Raw genomic sequence first — 14,488 nt, 5'->3', positions numbered from 1 at the left:
AGAATGTGTATGGGACAGAATGAAAATGAATGAACATTTCTGGCTTCTCATCTGTAAAATGAGGGACTTACTCTAGATTTTCAGTGTCCTTTTCAGGATCCTAAATGGTACTTGGAAACTAGGATCACTGATTAGGCCAGTGAGGGCCCTTAGAGTCCAGCTCATTCAGTTGTTCCAATGAGAAAGGGAAACCCAGGGAATGTGGGATGAGTGAGTTGTACAGTTGGGGTCTGAACCCAGGTCATCTGACTCATCGCCTTCAAAATGGGAACGTCCAACGGTTTCTCCCCTTTAGTTACAAGTCTGAATTTAGAGATTCTTTCCCAAACCCTTCTTTTACTGGTCAATTTGGGAATCCACAGAAGTGCTTGAAATTCCATATTATCTTTTTGAGTCTTCAGTTCTCTTCACATTTTAAGATTGTCCCTGGTCTCCTTAACTTCTATGAAATGTCCTGGGAAATCTGTTTAGTTTTAGATAACTCCAACTGGGATATCATTCCTAATTCTCAAGGGATTGATGTAAAAAATGTACACTAGACTATGAGCTCCCTGAGCCTAAAGTTTGTTTTATTTTTTCCTTCCCTAATGCCCTGTGTTTAGCACAGTACATGGCACATAGTAGAGGCTTAAGAAGTGCTTATCAAATGACTAAAAAATTACCTTGCAGTTATGAAATGAAAAATTTTGCCCAAATCTTGCATTTTCTATGGCACTCAGTACAAAGCTTTATACAAAATAGTTATTTATTGTTTATTAAATTGAACTGGCTCATGAACTTTCTTGTTGTCTGGGAACTTGCAGAGAGAGCGAGCTGATGGATAGGACAATCAGCTGCAGTGTGTTTCCAGCAGTAATGGTACTGGCTTTGACTACAGTGTTCCGAACAAAAGGTGAAAAGGGGTAGGGAGTGAGGTCCAGGGGATGCACGTATGGCGACAGGGAGAGACCAAGAGGGTCTGGATGAATGGCTGGAGGCCTACTCAGAATGTAAAATGTTATAGTGGGTATAATCACTGAGACTGCCTCCTCAGGACTGATGGCATGGATCCTGGAAGTTCTGGAGGAGGAAGGGGCACAATTATCTGGCCCTCCTCAAAGAAATTGGATAGGAGACTGGAGATTGGAGATCCCGTGTAATGGTGAGATTGGAAGAGCATGTCTTATAGGGCAAAACTGCAATTCCTTGGCCCTTCCTCTGTAAAATGAAAGGTGCTCGAGAGCTTGAAGTCTGTGAAATGATGAAAAAACTTACAAAGGTATTTCGATACAATTGATTTCCTTTGTAATCCTAAATATTTTATTTTAAAATTTTAAAAATTAAAATAATCATTCTGAGAAAGGGTCCGTGGGCTTTAGCAGACTGTTGTCAAAGGGTCCCATGTCCCAAAGTCTGTTAAAACCCCCCAACAGAGGAGATCTCCTTCCGGCTTAAAAAGTCTATGAATGAATTTTACCCCTTTAGAGCAAAAATAGTTGAATCAGCAGTTGAGTAAGTCATAAAGTAGACATTTTCATGATGCAAAGCATTCCAATGAATATGACAGGAATGCTTTTTCCAAAGTACAAGGCAATATGTCTCATAAATATTTTATAGTGGCTTTAACCATAAGAATGGAGTGAAGGGCCTATCAGTAATGAAAGCTTAATTTTTAATCTCAAGAGAGGCAAAGCATTTGCAGAATAATACTTCTAAAAATCATCAGAGCCAGAGTCTGAGCTATGTGTGTAGGGGAAAGGGGAAAAAGGAAAGGGGAAGAAATTGGAATGGCGTACCCCTGCTAACCTAAATATCTTCATTCAGTTCTGGGCCTGCCTTTTGGTCATTGTAGGGAGCAGGCAGGAAAAAAGGAAGAGAGAAGGAAAGAGAAAGCAGAAGTATTCAAAGGTGGTTTGTATTTGCTCAGAAGGGAAGGATAGTTGGGAAGCCCAATTGAAGTCAAAAGAACTGGGGCTCCATGCTTGTTCTCCAGTCTCCCCAACTCCCAAGTATAGCATGGACCAAAATCTCTCCTTTTCTCTTTGTTCAGAGCTTAAATCATTTGGCTCTGACTATATGAATGGTCAAACGTAATCGATGGAGTTATAGACTCCATCAACTGCAGGGAATGCCTTGCTATAGTTTCCCGTATGTTCTTCACAGTAGGTTGAAGGTACCACCCTGCCAGGGCTCAGAGCACAGGGGTGAATCTGGAGAGCAGTTCCAACAAGCTTTCTTGATAGTAGGCGATCAGAATCTCACTTGTTTGTACTTTATCATAAGGATTCGTCATTAATGTGAAAGACAGAAGAAAGTGCAGGGGGAAAAACATGCTAAGAGAATAAGAATTTGCATTATTTGGCCCATTTAGTCAGAAAGTTTTGTCAGACACCAAAAACAGAAGCCTAGCTGTTCCTTTCGAAGACAATCGTTAATTCTGTTATTATTTTCAAATCTTGTGCTGAGTTTCAGTAAAAATGGCAGATAGACCTTCACATGATTGCCTTTTATTAGTGTAAATAATAGACTCGAGGAGTCTGAACCTCTGATTTTGTTTTTTTTCTCCCCCACCTCACTTAATAATATTTGGCTTTTCCTAGTTACATGTAAAGATGGTTTTCAATATTCATTTTATATGATTTTGAGTTTTAAATATTTCCCCTTCTCTCCTCCTTCTTCCCACTCCCCAAGATAGCAAGCAATCTGAGATAAAAAGTTATACATGTATAATCATATAATCACTTTTTCACATTAGTCATTTTATAAAAGAAGAATAAGAATAAAAAGAGAGAGAAAAAACAAAAAGAAAAAAAAAGTGCAAATAGTATGCTTCCCTTTGCATTCACTCTGGATGTGGATACCATTTTCCATCATGAGTATTTTGGAATGATCTTGGATCATTGCATTGCTGCGAAAAGCTAAGTCAGTCAGAGTTGATCATTGCACTGTGTTGCTGCTACTATGTGAAATGTTTTCCTGTGAACCTCTGATTTTATTGGCACAGCAAATGGCTGGTGTGGAAACCACTCTGCCAATGCATTAGTCAACAAGCATTTGTTAAGCATCTGTCTTGTGCCAGGCACTGTGCTAAGTGCTGGAAATATAAAAAAGGCAAAAACAATCCCTTCCCTCAAGGAAATTATTATCTAGGAGGGGAACAACTATGTAGAACTAAAATATCTATGGATATTAATGAGAAAATCAGAGGAAAGGCATTCAGGGGATGGGGAAAGGTTCTTGCAGAAGGTGGGATTTAACTTGGAAGAGCAGAGAGTTTGAGGTTTGGATTATGACCAGTGAAAATACCCAGAGTCTGTAAATGGGGGGACAAGGACTGGCAAGAAGTCCGTTGTCATTGGATCTTAGAGAATATGGAGAGGGAGGAAAGTATAAGAATAATGGATAGGTAGGAAAGGGCCAGCCAAACGGCAGATTTACTATTTAATCCTGGTGGTAATAGAAGGCCTTTGGAATTGATTGATAATGGGATGCTATGGTTTGCTATGTGCTTTAGGAATATCACTTTGATAGCTGGATAGAGGATGGACTGGAGTGGGGAGACCCACCAGCAACCATTGTAATCGTTTAAGTATGATAAGGACCTGTACCAGGATGGGGGGGCTGTGTCAGAGGAGATGAGGGGACACGTGTAAAAGAGATGCTGCAGAAGTAGAATGGACAGGACCGGGAAACAGACCCCATATGTGGGATGAGAGAATGAGGATTTGAGGATGATATTTAGGTCATAAACCTGGGCATCTGGATGGATGGTGTACCCTTCCCAATTATAAGAGGAAGCTTTGGTAGAAAAGTTGAGTTCATATTGAATTTAACACGTCTGCTTCTCTGAGACTTTCTAAGGAACCAAGAAGCTAAGGTATTTGCCTGTGGTCACAAAGCTAGTCATGTCAGAGGCAGGTCTTGACCACAAAGCTTCCTGGCTTCCTAGCTGTCCCTCTTTATTATACCATCTGTCTCTCTGCAAATCTAGACTGCAAAAACTCCTCCACAGGAGTCATTGTAATGTGCAAATATCATAATCCAAAAGAAGCAAAAGATTAAGAAGAATATTACATGGTAGTACCCCGTGACACTCATTCATAACATTGTTCATATTCAGAAGTGTTAAACTTACTTCCCATAAAACACCCAAATTTTGCCAGACTAGATTAAAATGTATTTGGGAAATGTTGAACAAAATAAGTCAAAATACAACCAACATAGATAATATTAACTTGTGGTTTTCTAAATCAATGTGCCACCTACAGAGAGTTTTTCATCCCTGACCTAAATAAACTCAAACCTCATCATTCCTCAAGGGAAACTTCTAAGGGTTGAAGGAAGTTGATCAACATCATGAAATCCTATCATTTTTCAGTTTCCTCATCTTTTGAATGAGGAACTTGGACTATTTGGGTTCTGGGGTCCCTTCCAGACCCCAATCTCTGGTCCTAAGACTTGGAAGCTGTTTAGATGTGGGGAATGAGAGATAAGAGCAAAGAATGACACTAAGATTAAAAACCTGCTTTTGTGGGAGGATAAAGATGCTCTCTGTAGAAATGGGGATGTCTGGATCAAATCACTTAGCTTCTCTTCTCATTTTCTCATGTATAAAGGCAAGTTGATTTTTTGTACTATTCACTGCTATCTATTTTTTATCTATTTATTTATTGTTATTCAATTATATTTCCCCCAATTACATGTAAAATATCTTTCAACATTCATTTTTGTAAGATTTTGAGTTCCAAATTGTTTTTCCTCTCCTTCCCTTCCCTCCTTCCTCCCTAAGACAGCAAGAAATCTGATATAGGTTAAATACGTACAATCATTTTAAACATCTCTCCATATTATCTATGTGTTACATTTGTTTTTAATTGAGACTTTTTAAAAGTTTTAAAATTAAAACACTGAAAAAGGGCATTTTCATGTACTAATGCAAAATCAAAATTTGATTATGAATTCCATTTCATATGCTTTGATTTTTTAAAAAGTATATGTTAAATTCTTTACATTACTTTTAAAACTGTACTGTTTATCTGCTTCCTTCTGAACTCACTTTTGTTCTCTTCTGTACATTTAAAAACAAATATTGCAGAAGCCCTTAATTTTTGGTATCATTATAGCTAATTTTTCTAATTCAACCTCTCCCCAATATAAATTGACAGAGAAAATCATTTTTACAAGATTTTTGCAGGAAATTTCATGATGAACTATAAAAATGTAGTATAAATGAATTACCCTTATTACCATCATCATCATTATCATTATTGTTATTATTTCAGTGAGTGAATCACATCAAGAATGATTGCTTTGTGTGTGTGTGTGTGTGTGTGTGTGTGTGTGTGTGTGTGTGTGTGTGATGCTAAGCTAGGGGACTAAGCTAATACTAAACACATAAATTATCGGGTTTTCATTGAGGAGTATGACAGCATCCATCATGACATTCGTATGAAAAATATGGAAAAAGGTGGAGAGGAAGAAAATATGTTTGGGTGGATTTAAAACTGATTGAACAACCATTCCCAAACCCTGCTGATTAATGGATCTGTGTCAAGTTGGACTGAAGTCCCCTGAATTATGCCTGAGGTTCTTCTCATAGGCCTGTCCTTTTCAATACTTTGCTCCATAAATTAGTTGAAGACATAGATGGTGTGCTCATCAAATATGCAGCTGGAGTTGGTCAGCAATCAGGATTCAAAAGTGTCATTCATAACGTGGTTCTTACCCTCCCCCATGGAATGTAGCAGGGATAAATTGGAAATCTAAAGTTGCAGTTTTTAATCCAGCAAAAACAAAATAAACAGCTGTAACAGTATAGGTTGATTCAGGACTGACCCACCAGTGAAAATGGCCAGCAGGGATTCTGGTAATCACAACTTGTGCTACATGACTTCTAAACAAATTAATGCAATCCTTTTGCTAAACAACTGAACAACAACAGCAGCAAGGCTGCCTTAATGGAAGTAGGGAAGTAATAGCATTTCTCTACTTTCCATTGGTCAGTCTACGATGGAGAGTATCATCATAAGGATAATAGATTTGGGGGCACAGTGGGTAAACCTGAGTTAGAGTGCCTAAGTTCAAATCCAGCCTCGTTTGCTAGCTGTGTGACCTTGGGCAAGCCACTTGACCCTAGTTGCCTAAAAAAATAGAATAATAGATATATAAAATGAACTTTGCTGACTGTAGTTCAATCTTCTCCTTTTACAGATGAAGAAATTGAGATCCAGAGAGGTTCTGTGCTTTGCCCATAGTAGCGCAGGTAGTAAGTGGCAGAAATGTGATTTGAACCCAGAATCATGGGTTCTACAGCTAACATCCTCTCTACTGACCCACTCTGACCGTTATTTCCAGTTCCATTTAAGGAAGCACAAAGACAAGCTAGATGATGTCTGGGTATGGCTGAATAGGATACTAGGAGGTCTTGACATTATGTCTCATGAGGTTATGAGGAACAATTGATGGAATTGGTGATTTTTATTTTGAAGGAGATATTTATGTGTTGGAATGGGGGGAGATGGGGAGAAAAAGCATAATTGCTGCCCCTCAATGTTGGAAGTAACATCCTATGGAACAGAGAATAGACCAATAGATAGAGATTCTAGGTGGTTTTATTTGATTTTGATACATATATCTTATATATCTTTTGCTTTTTAAAAAGCTTTTTATATATATGTATATCATATAAAAGATATAGAAGAATATCTTTCATATATATAAAAGATATATAAGAATGAACTTACTAACATTTAATGCCATCTGACAGTTTAATAACTTCCTTTGTCACTAGAAATGTTCAAGAAAAATTTGAATCACTGACCCACTTAGATGCCAACTTTTGACACTCACTTAGCCTTGCTGAGTTTCCATTTCCTCCTCTGGAAAAATAATATTTTTCACTACCTACCTTACAGGGTCATCGTGAAGAAAGGGCATAAACCACCATGGGAACACGAATTTTTAGTGTTTCATGCTCTTCATTTTGTTCATGAAGGAGCTAAGCCCAGAGAATGGGCTTATGTCACCCAAGATTATGGAGTTAACACATGGTAGGGAAGAGAGAAGCAGCAGGTCTGTTACTTGCTGTTAATCTCTGTGGTATGAACAGTCACTTGTTGGGCCTTTCATTATTACTTCATTTGTTATTGTTGACTTTAGGAAGTGAGCAGATAAGATTCCCCTGGATGGATTCCCGGGCTATGGAAAACACATAGTAAGCATAGGCTTCTGCTGGCCAACCAAAGCTTAATTGCCATCATATCTGAACCTAATGATCATTTCCAAATTTTTTGAAAGATTCTGAGTTTGTGGCAGAAACTCATGACAGAGCCCACTAAGATAAGGGTTGGAAGAGACCATGTGTTGTAAAGGAAAAAGCTGCGTTTAAAATATCTGAGTTTGGGCTCTCCATCCAAATTCCCTACCTATATATGGCAAAATCTCAGTTCTTTTTTCTGCAAGTGGATTAAAATCGATGATCCCTAGAGCATCCAAGAAACAAACAAACAAATGATCTCTAAAGCCCAAATATTTAGGCTTTCAAAGGTGTCTGGGAAGGGAGGAGACATGTACGTTGACCAAAGAACAAAAGTAGAATTTCGATATTGTGCCCGTGGCAGGGGTTCCTGAACATCATATTATCAGTTTGGAGTGGATTTTTTTGGGGGGGTCTAATATGCCCTCAACTTGTGCTACATGAATCTTTAGGCTCTCTCTAGAAGGAGTTAAAATGCTCTATCCATTTTTCATCATTATGGAAACAATAAGTAGAGCACAGAGTGGCAACCTCAGGATCTGATGATCTGGATTCAAGGCCACTTTGGGTCTTATTGGCTATTTAATGCTAACAGATCACTGAATCTCTTAGTGCCTTAAGCCATGATCTGTATAGGCCAGGGGAAACTTATGTGAGATCACACCTGTTTGAGGTGTCCCGTAGCTGAAGCTGGGAGTCTTGGCCAGGAAGTGATTTCCAAAATCTTAAACGGGCTTTGATTCTCAGGATCCTTGAAGTACAATCCATTGGTCATCTCCCATTAAGATCTAGATAACCAGGTATGAGCTAGATTTAAATAACGATTAGGTTCCTTCAAGATCCCAGATTTTATGATTCTAGTTCTAGACTATCATTATCATTTATAATCACTGACTCAGTTAACATGCTCTCTCAAGGGTCTTTTTTGTGTTAGGCATTGTACTGATTGTTAGGGATGCAGAGACCAAAGTGGACTTTGTCTGACCTCAGGGGGCTTACGTTCTAGTGAGGGAAATGACCTATAACTAAAAATATTTTCCCATGCGATTGACAGATTGGGCGACATTTTGAGTGTTATGTGAATTTTGAGTTTGTTTTTCTATGATTTCTTCTGCAAAAATCAGTGAGAAGGCAGAAAATAGCACTTATTTACAATACACACAAGCTGCAACCTTTCCACTTCTACTTTCACAATCTTTAGGTCTTACTATTGATTGTGCAATCTGGGAAGCAGGGAAGGACTAGTCTTTGCTGTTCCCACCTGCTTCCCTCTCCAACCCTCCACATGGGCCTCTGTTTTACACAGTTCTATACAGGCCAAACAGAAGGGTTACTGCTTTTATAAAATTTATGTATTTTTTAGCCATTTAACATGTATAAAACTGTACTATTATTTTGATCAGATTCTTTTCTTTTTTATTTATGTGTCACTGAAGATTTCGAGTGTTTTGCTCCTTGTACCATTTCCTCCATAAATTGTGCAGTTTTATTATGTAATTTTGCATAGTTTAATGCCTTTTGGGAATGCACATGTTGTGTCATAGCAGAGCTGCTTTCATATATAAAATATATATTACAAAATCCAAGTTGGGTTTGGAAGGGGGATGTCAGGCTCTGGGGAAATTAGCAAAGATTTCATGGAGAAGCTAGCATTTGAGCTGAAGAGAAGAAGGAAAATCAGGGAACCTGGCTTCAAATTCTGGTTCTGCCACAGATTAGCTGAGTGACTTTGGGGATGTTTAAATCTCCTCAAGTTTTTGTTTCCTCATTTGTAAAATAAAGGCTGTTGGACTAACTGATCAGGTCACATACATCTCTAGATTTATAATAAAAAAAAGGAATGACCATGTCATTGAATGTCAGCCAGCAACCACAGTGCTTTTTATGTCTGTTTTTCTAAGAAATGGTGTGTATTTGCTGCAGGTATTTGCTGAGACAGACAGGGAGATTCTGAAATCCAAGGGTATTGTGTGAGAAGAATAGAGTGTGAGACAATGTAGGGTGATCTGGGACTGTTTGCGGAGATACTTCCTCTGCCTATTCCTCAATAGGTTCCATTTTTTGTTGGATCCATTGAGTTGTGGTTAAGATATTGCCATATCAGAGGCCTCTGGAGAATAGTCTTTCAGCATTAACAAGATTGCATCCCCACAGTGAGAGAGATGCAGCCAAAATCAATTGTAACTTGAGGTTTTAGGGCTCTAGGGGCTTCTAAGTTTCTTTTAAAGCATCTGGGCTGCAGCTGCCTTTTGGCTTGCTAATGGCCTTGAATTTCATTATCTGAGGCCCAGGAGACAACCTCACTTTATCAAGTTCTGATGCTCTATGGCCCTTTTCCCTCTTTCCTGTCATTCTTTTATGCATAAAGTGAGAAAGAGAGGGACTTTAGTATTTCTAGTCTCTCTTCTCCTTCTGCAGCTGTCTGGACTCCATAGTCATATGGCCTTCTCAAGAAAATCTGAAGGGATACCCCGTCCAAATCAATCAAACGTGGAATATTTGTCCACCATCAACGACTTTTCCAAAATTGTGACTAAGGAAAACATCCTTACCCTCACAAGAGCCTATAATCTATTTCACAAGAGAACTTTTATTTATGAGAAGCAATTCAAACACAGGATAGCATAGGGTTAACTCCTAAATGTTGCAGTTATAGTGATCTAATGATAAAGGAGTTCAGAGAAAGGAGCCGTAAGTATGGGCTAGCAGAGTTGGTGGAGGCTTCCTGCAGGAGTAATTTATGAGTTGGGTTTTAAAAGAAAGGAAGAACAATTGATCCTTACCCATTCCCACTTCGCCTTATGCCTTCTAAGCAAGTAGGTTGGAATTCAATTAATTAATTGATGAGTACACAGAAAAGACAGATTCTTTGTCTTGGAGGATTTGCAAACAGCTTTCAGAGGATTAGACTCAGTGATACTGTATTGTCACTAGTGAGATGTTAAAATGACTGTCATGGCTAGGTAATTCTATTTACAGCTATTTCTGTAGACCAGGCTTAAGGCATCTCATCAATGACTACTGACTTAAAGAAGAGTTACATAATAGTACATAATATAAAAGTAAAATAATAATACAAACAATAAAATAAAAGTTATAAGCAAAAAGAAATTATTTTAGTCATTTTAAAAGAACGAAAAAAGTTTTTAAATGTTTTATTACATTCTTTTTCAATTAATGTAAGCTTTAAAAAAGTGAATAGTTCTAAGTTACATTCAGTTAAGGGTGAAGTAAATATGGTAGGAGAAGAAGAAAAAAGATTAAGAAATAAAGAAAAAAATTGGGAGAGAAAGATACAATTATTGAGTTATCCCTTCTACATCACAACTTTCCTTATCATAGTTTCAATATGTCATGAGTTGGCAAAGAAATTAAATGGAAACTTTGGGGAGTTTTGTGGAAGCTGCAGATAATATAAAACCCACACATGGCATGGAAAAAATTTAGAAACTCAAAAATGCATTATATATATATATATATATATATATATATATATATATATATGTATATATATATATATATATATATATATATATATATGTATATATTGTATAATATCAACATATTTTGTCTTTTATCCCATAATAATGCAAACTTCTTCTTTGGACAAAGGGAGGAGCAAAAAGTATCTTACACAGATTTTCCAGATCATTCCTCCAACCTCCATGATTTGGGATAACTCTATTCACAAAGGAAGACATTCAGTGAGACACAAATATACAAGAAAAAAACACATAGAATGAAGAAGACTTACAGAAACACACAGATGGAGAAAAGAGAGTTATAGGGCTGAGATCTAATGCACTAAAGTCAGCACACATTGATTAAACTTCTGTTTCATGCAAGGCACTCTATTGGGCTCAGGGAACACAAAGAAAGAGATAAAACAAAGCAAAATAAAACCAGTTCCTGTTGTCAAAGCAGTTATAATCTAATGGAGGATAAAACAACAGATAAATCAATATAATCAATGTAATATAAGTCAACATATTATGAATATATTAAGCATTAATTATTATTATTATTGTGGTTATTTATTAAATATATTATGAATATGATTATAAAGAGGAAGGAACAGCAATAGGACTATTCAGGAACGGCTTCCCAATGTGGATACTAAGTCAGCTCTGCCTTGAAGATGAATAAGGGTTCCTAGGATAAAAGTAAGGAGGGATCCTATTAAAAAAAAAAAAAAAAGATTTTTTTACAAAGACACAGAGGAGGAAATTCCAAGTTTGGGGAATAGCAGATAGTTCAATTTAGCTAGAGCAGAGTGTATGAAAAGGTTGTTTAGTCGTTTTTCAGTCATGTCTAATGTCATGTTTATGGCTCCATATGGGATTTTCTTGGCAAAGACACTAGTGTGCTTTGCCATTTCCTTCTCTAGATCATTTTACAAATGAAGAAACTGAGGAAAATCACTTGCCCAGGGCCAGACAGTTAAAGCATCTGAGGTCAGATTTGAACTCAGGAAGAAACTATATTACTGTGCTATGCAATAGCTACCCCCACTTAAAAGGGAGTAATATGAAATAAGTCTAAAAAGGTAGGTAGGACTCTGCTCAGAATTTTTAATATCAAAGGTGTGTGTGTGTATTTCTCACAACACAAGAATTATTTTCTATGTAAATCTTTCCCAAATTTTTACTTCTCGTGCTGTATCCTCATCTCACGCTAATATTGCTCTACTTTGTGTTTATTTGCATTTATCCTTTTTATAGTTATTCTTTATATACTCATATATTACTTTATGAGTCTCCCATAACATGTAAATTTCTTCAGAATAGAGGCTGTTTCTTTCTCATACACTTAATAAATGCTTGTTCTTTGGTTGGTCATTGCTGTTATAACGAGTCCTGGTCAGCTTTTCATTACAACAGACTGACTTCGAATATGGTATTACGTCTGAATCCTAAATCTTTAATTGTTATTCTCTTTACTACTCCTATAAACAAAGTTCTTTATACCAATAGAATCTCATGCATATTAAGAAAAACGACTTTTTTCTGTTTAGGTTCGAGATGATGAAACTTTACTTGAAAAATTGTGTGACAGCAAGATTCCTGCCTCTGTGTACTCCATTTCCAACAGCATCTGGATCAGGTTTAAGTCAGCTCTTTCAGTCCAAAAGGCCAGTTTCCAGGCCTTTTACCAAGTTGGTAAGAAAACTGGTGACTTGAATTGTGACCTCTAACTTGCCTAATTCTAAAATATCAGTTTCTCCAAAACACCTTGTTATCATATGATCATTTGATAACATATTTCATGCATAAGGAAATCCAGGTAATTGTATATCTAGGTCTTCATGTCCAGTCACAAGCTGGCCACCATTCCTATCTTTGATGACATTTCAGATATATTATTGAGAGTTTAATGGAAACTAGAGCCAGTGATTAGCCAAATGTTAAATACTGCTTTTCTTTTTTGTAGCTTGTGGGGGTGAGCTCACGGGAGAAGGGACCATTCGCACACCATTCTACCCCAACGCCTACCCTCATGAAAAAACCTGTGAGTGGAAAATCATGCAGCCCCAAGGCCAAGTCATCATCCTTAACTTCACTGATTTTCGGATTGGCAGTTCTGCCAACTGTGACACTGATTATGTTGAGGTAACTTGCTTGAGATCGGGGAACTTTGGGAATGCTACTGAGGATCACATTTCATTAAATTAGAATCTGTTGCTCTCTAGTCAGGTACAGCAAAGAGAAAATTAGGAGTAAGAAATAGGATTAATGATTATAATCAGCACATGAATACTTATATAGGTCACCTTTTTTCCCATGGAAAAACCTTTTAATGATATTTTGAGAAAAAATTATCTTTTTGTAGTGTTTTAAAAAAAAAAAAACAATCAACGTAGGAAGCAATATAATCCTAAAAAATATGCATTTTATCTGACCATATTGCTATTGGGCTCTATCTCATTTATCCATTTAACTTCTGGAAAAGCTAGGAAGATGTCCCGGCAAATTATTATTAATAACAAATAAAGGCTCTCGTTGATATAGTGATTTAAAGTTTATAAAGTGCTTTGCATGTTTGATCTCATTTGTTCTTTACAGCGTCTGGGGATCTAGTGGAGGGGCAAGACTGAGCATTTTACAATGAGAAAACAGTCTCAGAGAGGTTGTGACTTGGTTGTTGGTCACAGCTAACAAATGTCTGGGGCCATTATTTAAGATCAGTTCTAAAAAGCAGACAGTCTCTGTCTGGTTATCTTCAACCAGACACATTTCTTCTTTCCTTTCCTTTTCATTTTCTCCTGTATTCCTCATCTTCCTCTTTTTATTTTTAAACTCTCTACACACACCTTTGTTTCTCTTGTATTTTAAGGATCAGAGTTTAATTGGCTGTGGATATGAATCAAAATGATGAAATCACGGATACTTGAAATATTAAAGTATTAAAGTTGAGCTCCAGCAACAATGGTGGAATGAAGGCAAGAGAGAGCTGACGCAAGTCAGAAGATCTTGAGTCAAAGTCACCTCTGACATGTATTTGGTGATTTTAGGCATCTCTCCAAGATGACATTTCAGAGCAAGTGTTGAGATGTCCTAGTGAAGGCAATTCCTCACTAGGAAGAATGAAGTTACTGTAAAGAATCCTTATCTTGACAAAGATTTTAATATGAAAATGAAGAAAGTTTATAATTATGAAATTGCAGTCATAATGCACTATTTCTAAACAGTACATTTAGTTTGTTAATGCTAAACATTTAATAAGCCTTAAAGATTGATTTATTTTCTCTTTCTCTCCTTCCTTGTTTCTTTCCTTCTTTCTCTCCTTTTCTCTTTGTTTCTTCCATTTTTCTCTTTCCCTCTCTCTCTCCTTTCCTTACTTTCTTCACTCCCTTTGTTCCTCTTTCCCCCTCTCTCTCCCTGTTTTCTTCTTTCCTTCCTTTCTCTCTCCCTCCCCTCCTTCCTTCCTTTCTCTCTCCCTCCCCTCCTTCCTTCCTTCCTTCCTTCCTTCCTTCCTTCCTTCCTTCCTTCCTTCCTTCCTTCCTTCCCTCCTTCCTTCCCTCCTTCCTTCCCTCCTTCCTTCCTTCCTTCCTTCCTTCCTTCCTTCCTTCCTTCCTTCCTTCCTTCCTTCCTTCCTTCCTTCCTTCCTTCCTTCCTTCCTTCCTTTCTTTCTTTCTTTCTTTCTTTCTTTCTTTCTTTCTTTCTTTCTTTTCTTTTCTTTCTTTCTTTCTTTCTTTCTTTCTTTCTTTCTTTCTTTCTTTCTTTCTTTCTTTCTTCCTTTCTTTCTTCTTTCTTT

General features: G+C 37.2%; 1 protein-coding gene across 2 annotated transcripts in view; it reads left to right on the top strand.

The window, feature by feature from the left end:
- Nucleotides 1–14,488, top strand: part of CUBN (cubilin) — a 290,121-nt gene that overhangs the window by 41,334 nt on the left and 234,299 nt on the right. For both annotated transcript variants that reach the window (XM_074266686.1, XM_074266685.1), the window contains 2 exons: nucleotides 12,249–12,393; nucleotides 12,665–12,843. In XM_074266686.1, the coding sequence (XP_074122787.1) occupies nucleotides 12,249–12,393; nucleotides 12,665–12,843 (324 nt within the window). The remainder of the gene's footprint in view (nucleotides 1–12,248; nucleotides 12,394–12,664; nucleotides 12,844–14,488) is intronic.

Source organism: Sminthopsis crassicaudata, chromosome 5 (assembly GCF_048593235.1).
Source record: "Sminthopsis crassicaudata isolate SCR6 chromosome 5, ASM4859323v1, whole genome shotgun sequence".
NCBI classification, from domain to species: domain Eukaryota; kingdom Metazoa; phylum Chordata; class Mammalia; order Dasyuromorphia; family Dasyuridae; genus Sminthopsis; species Sminthopsis crassicaudata.
The sequence above is the reverse complement of the archived record's forward strand: the minus strand, read 5'-3'. Positions and strand labels throughout refer to the sequence as shown.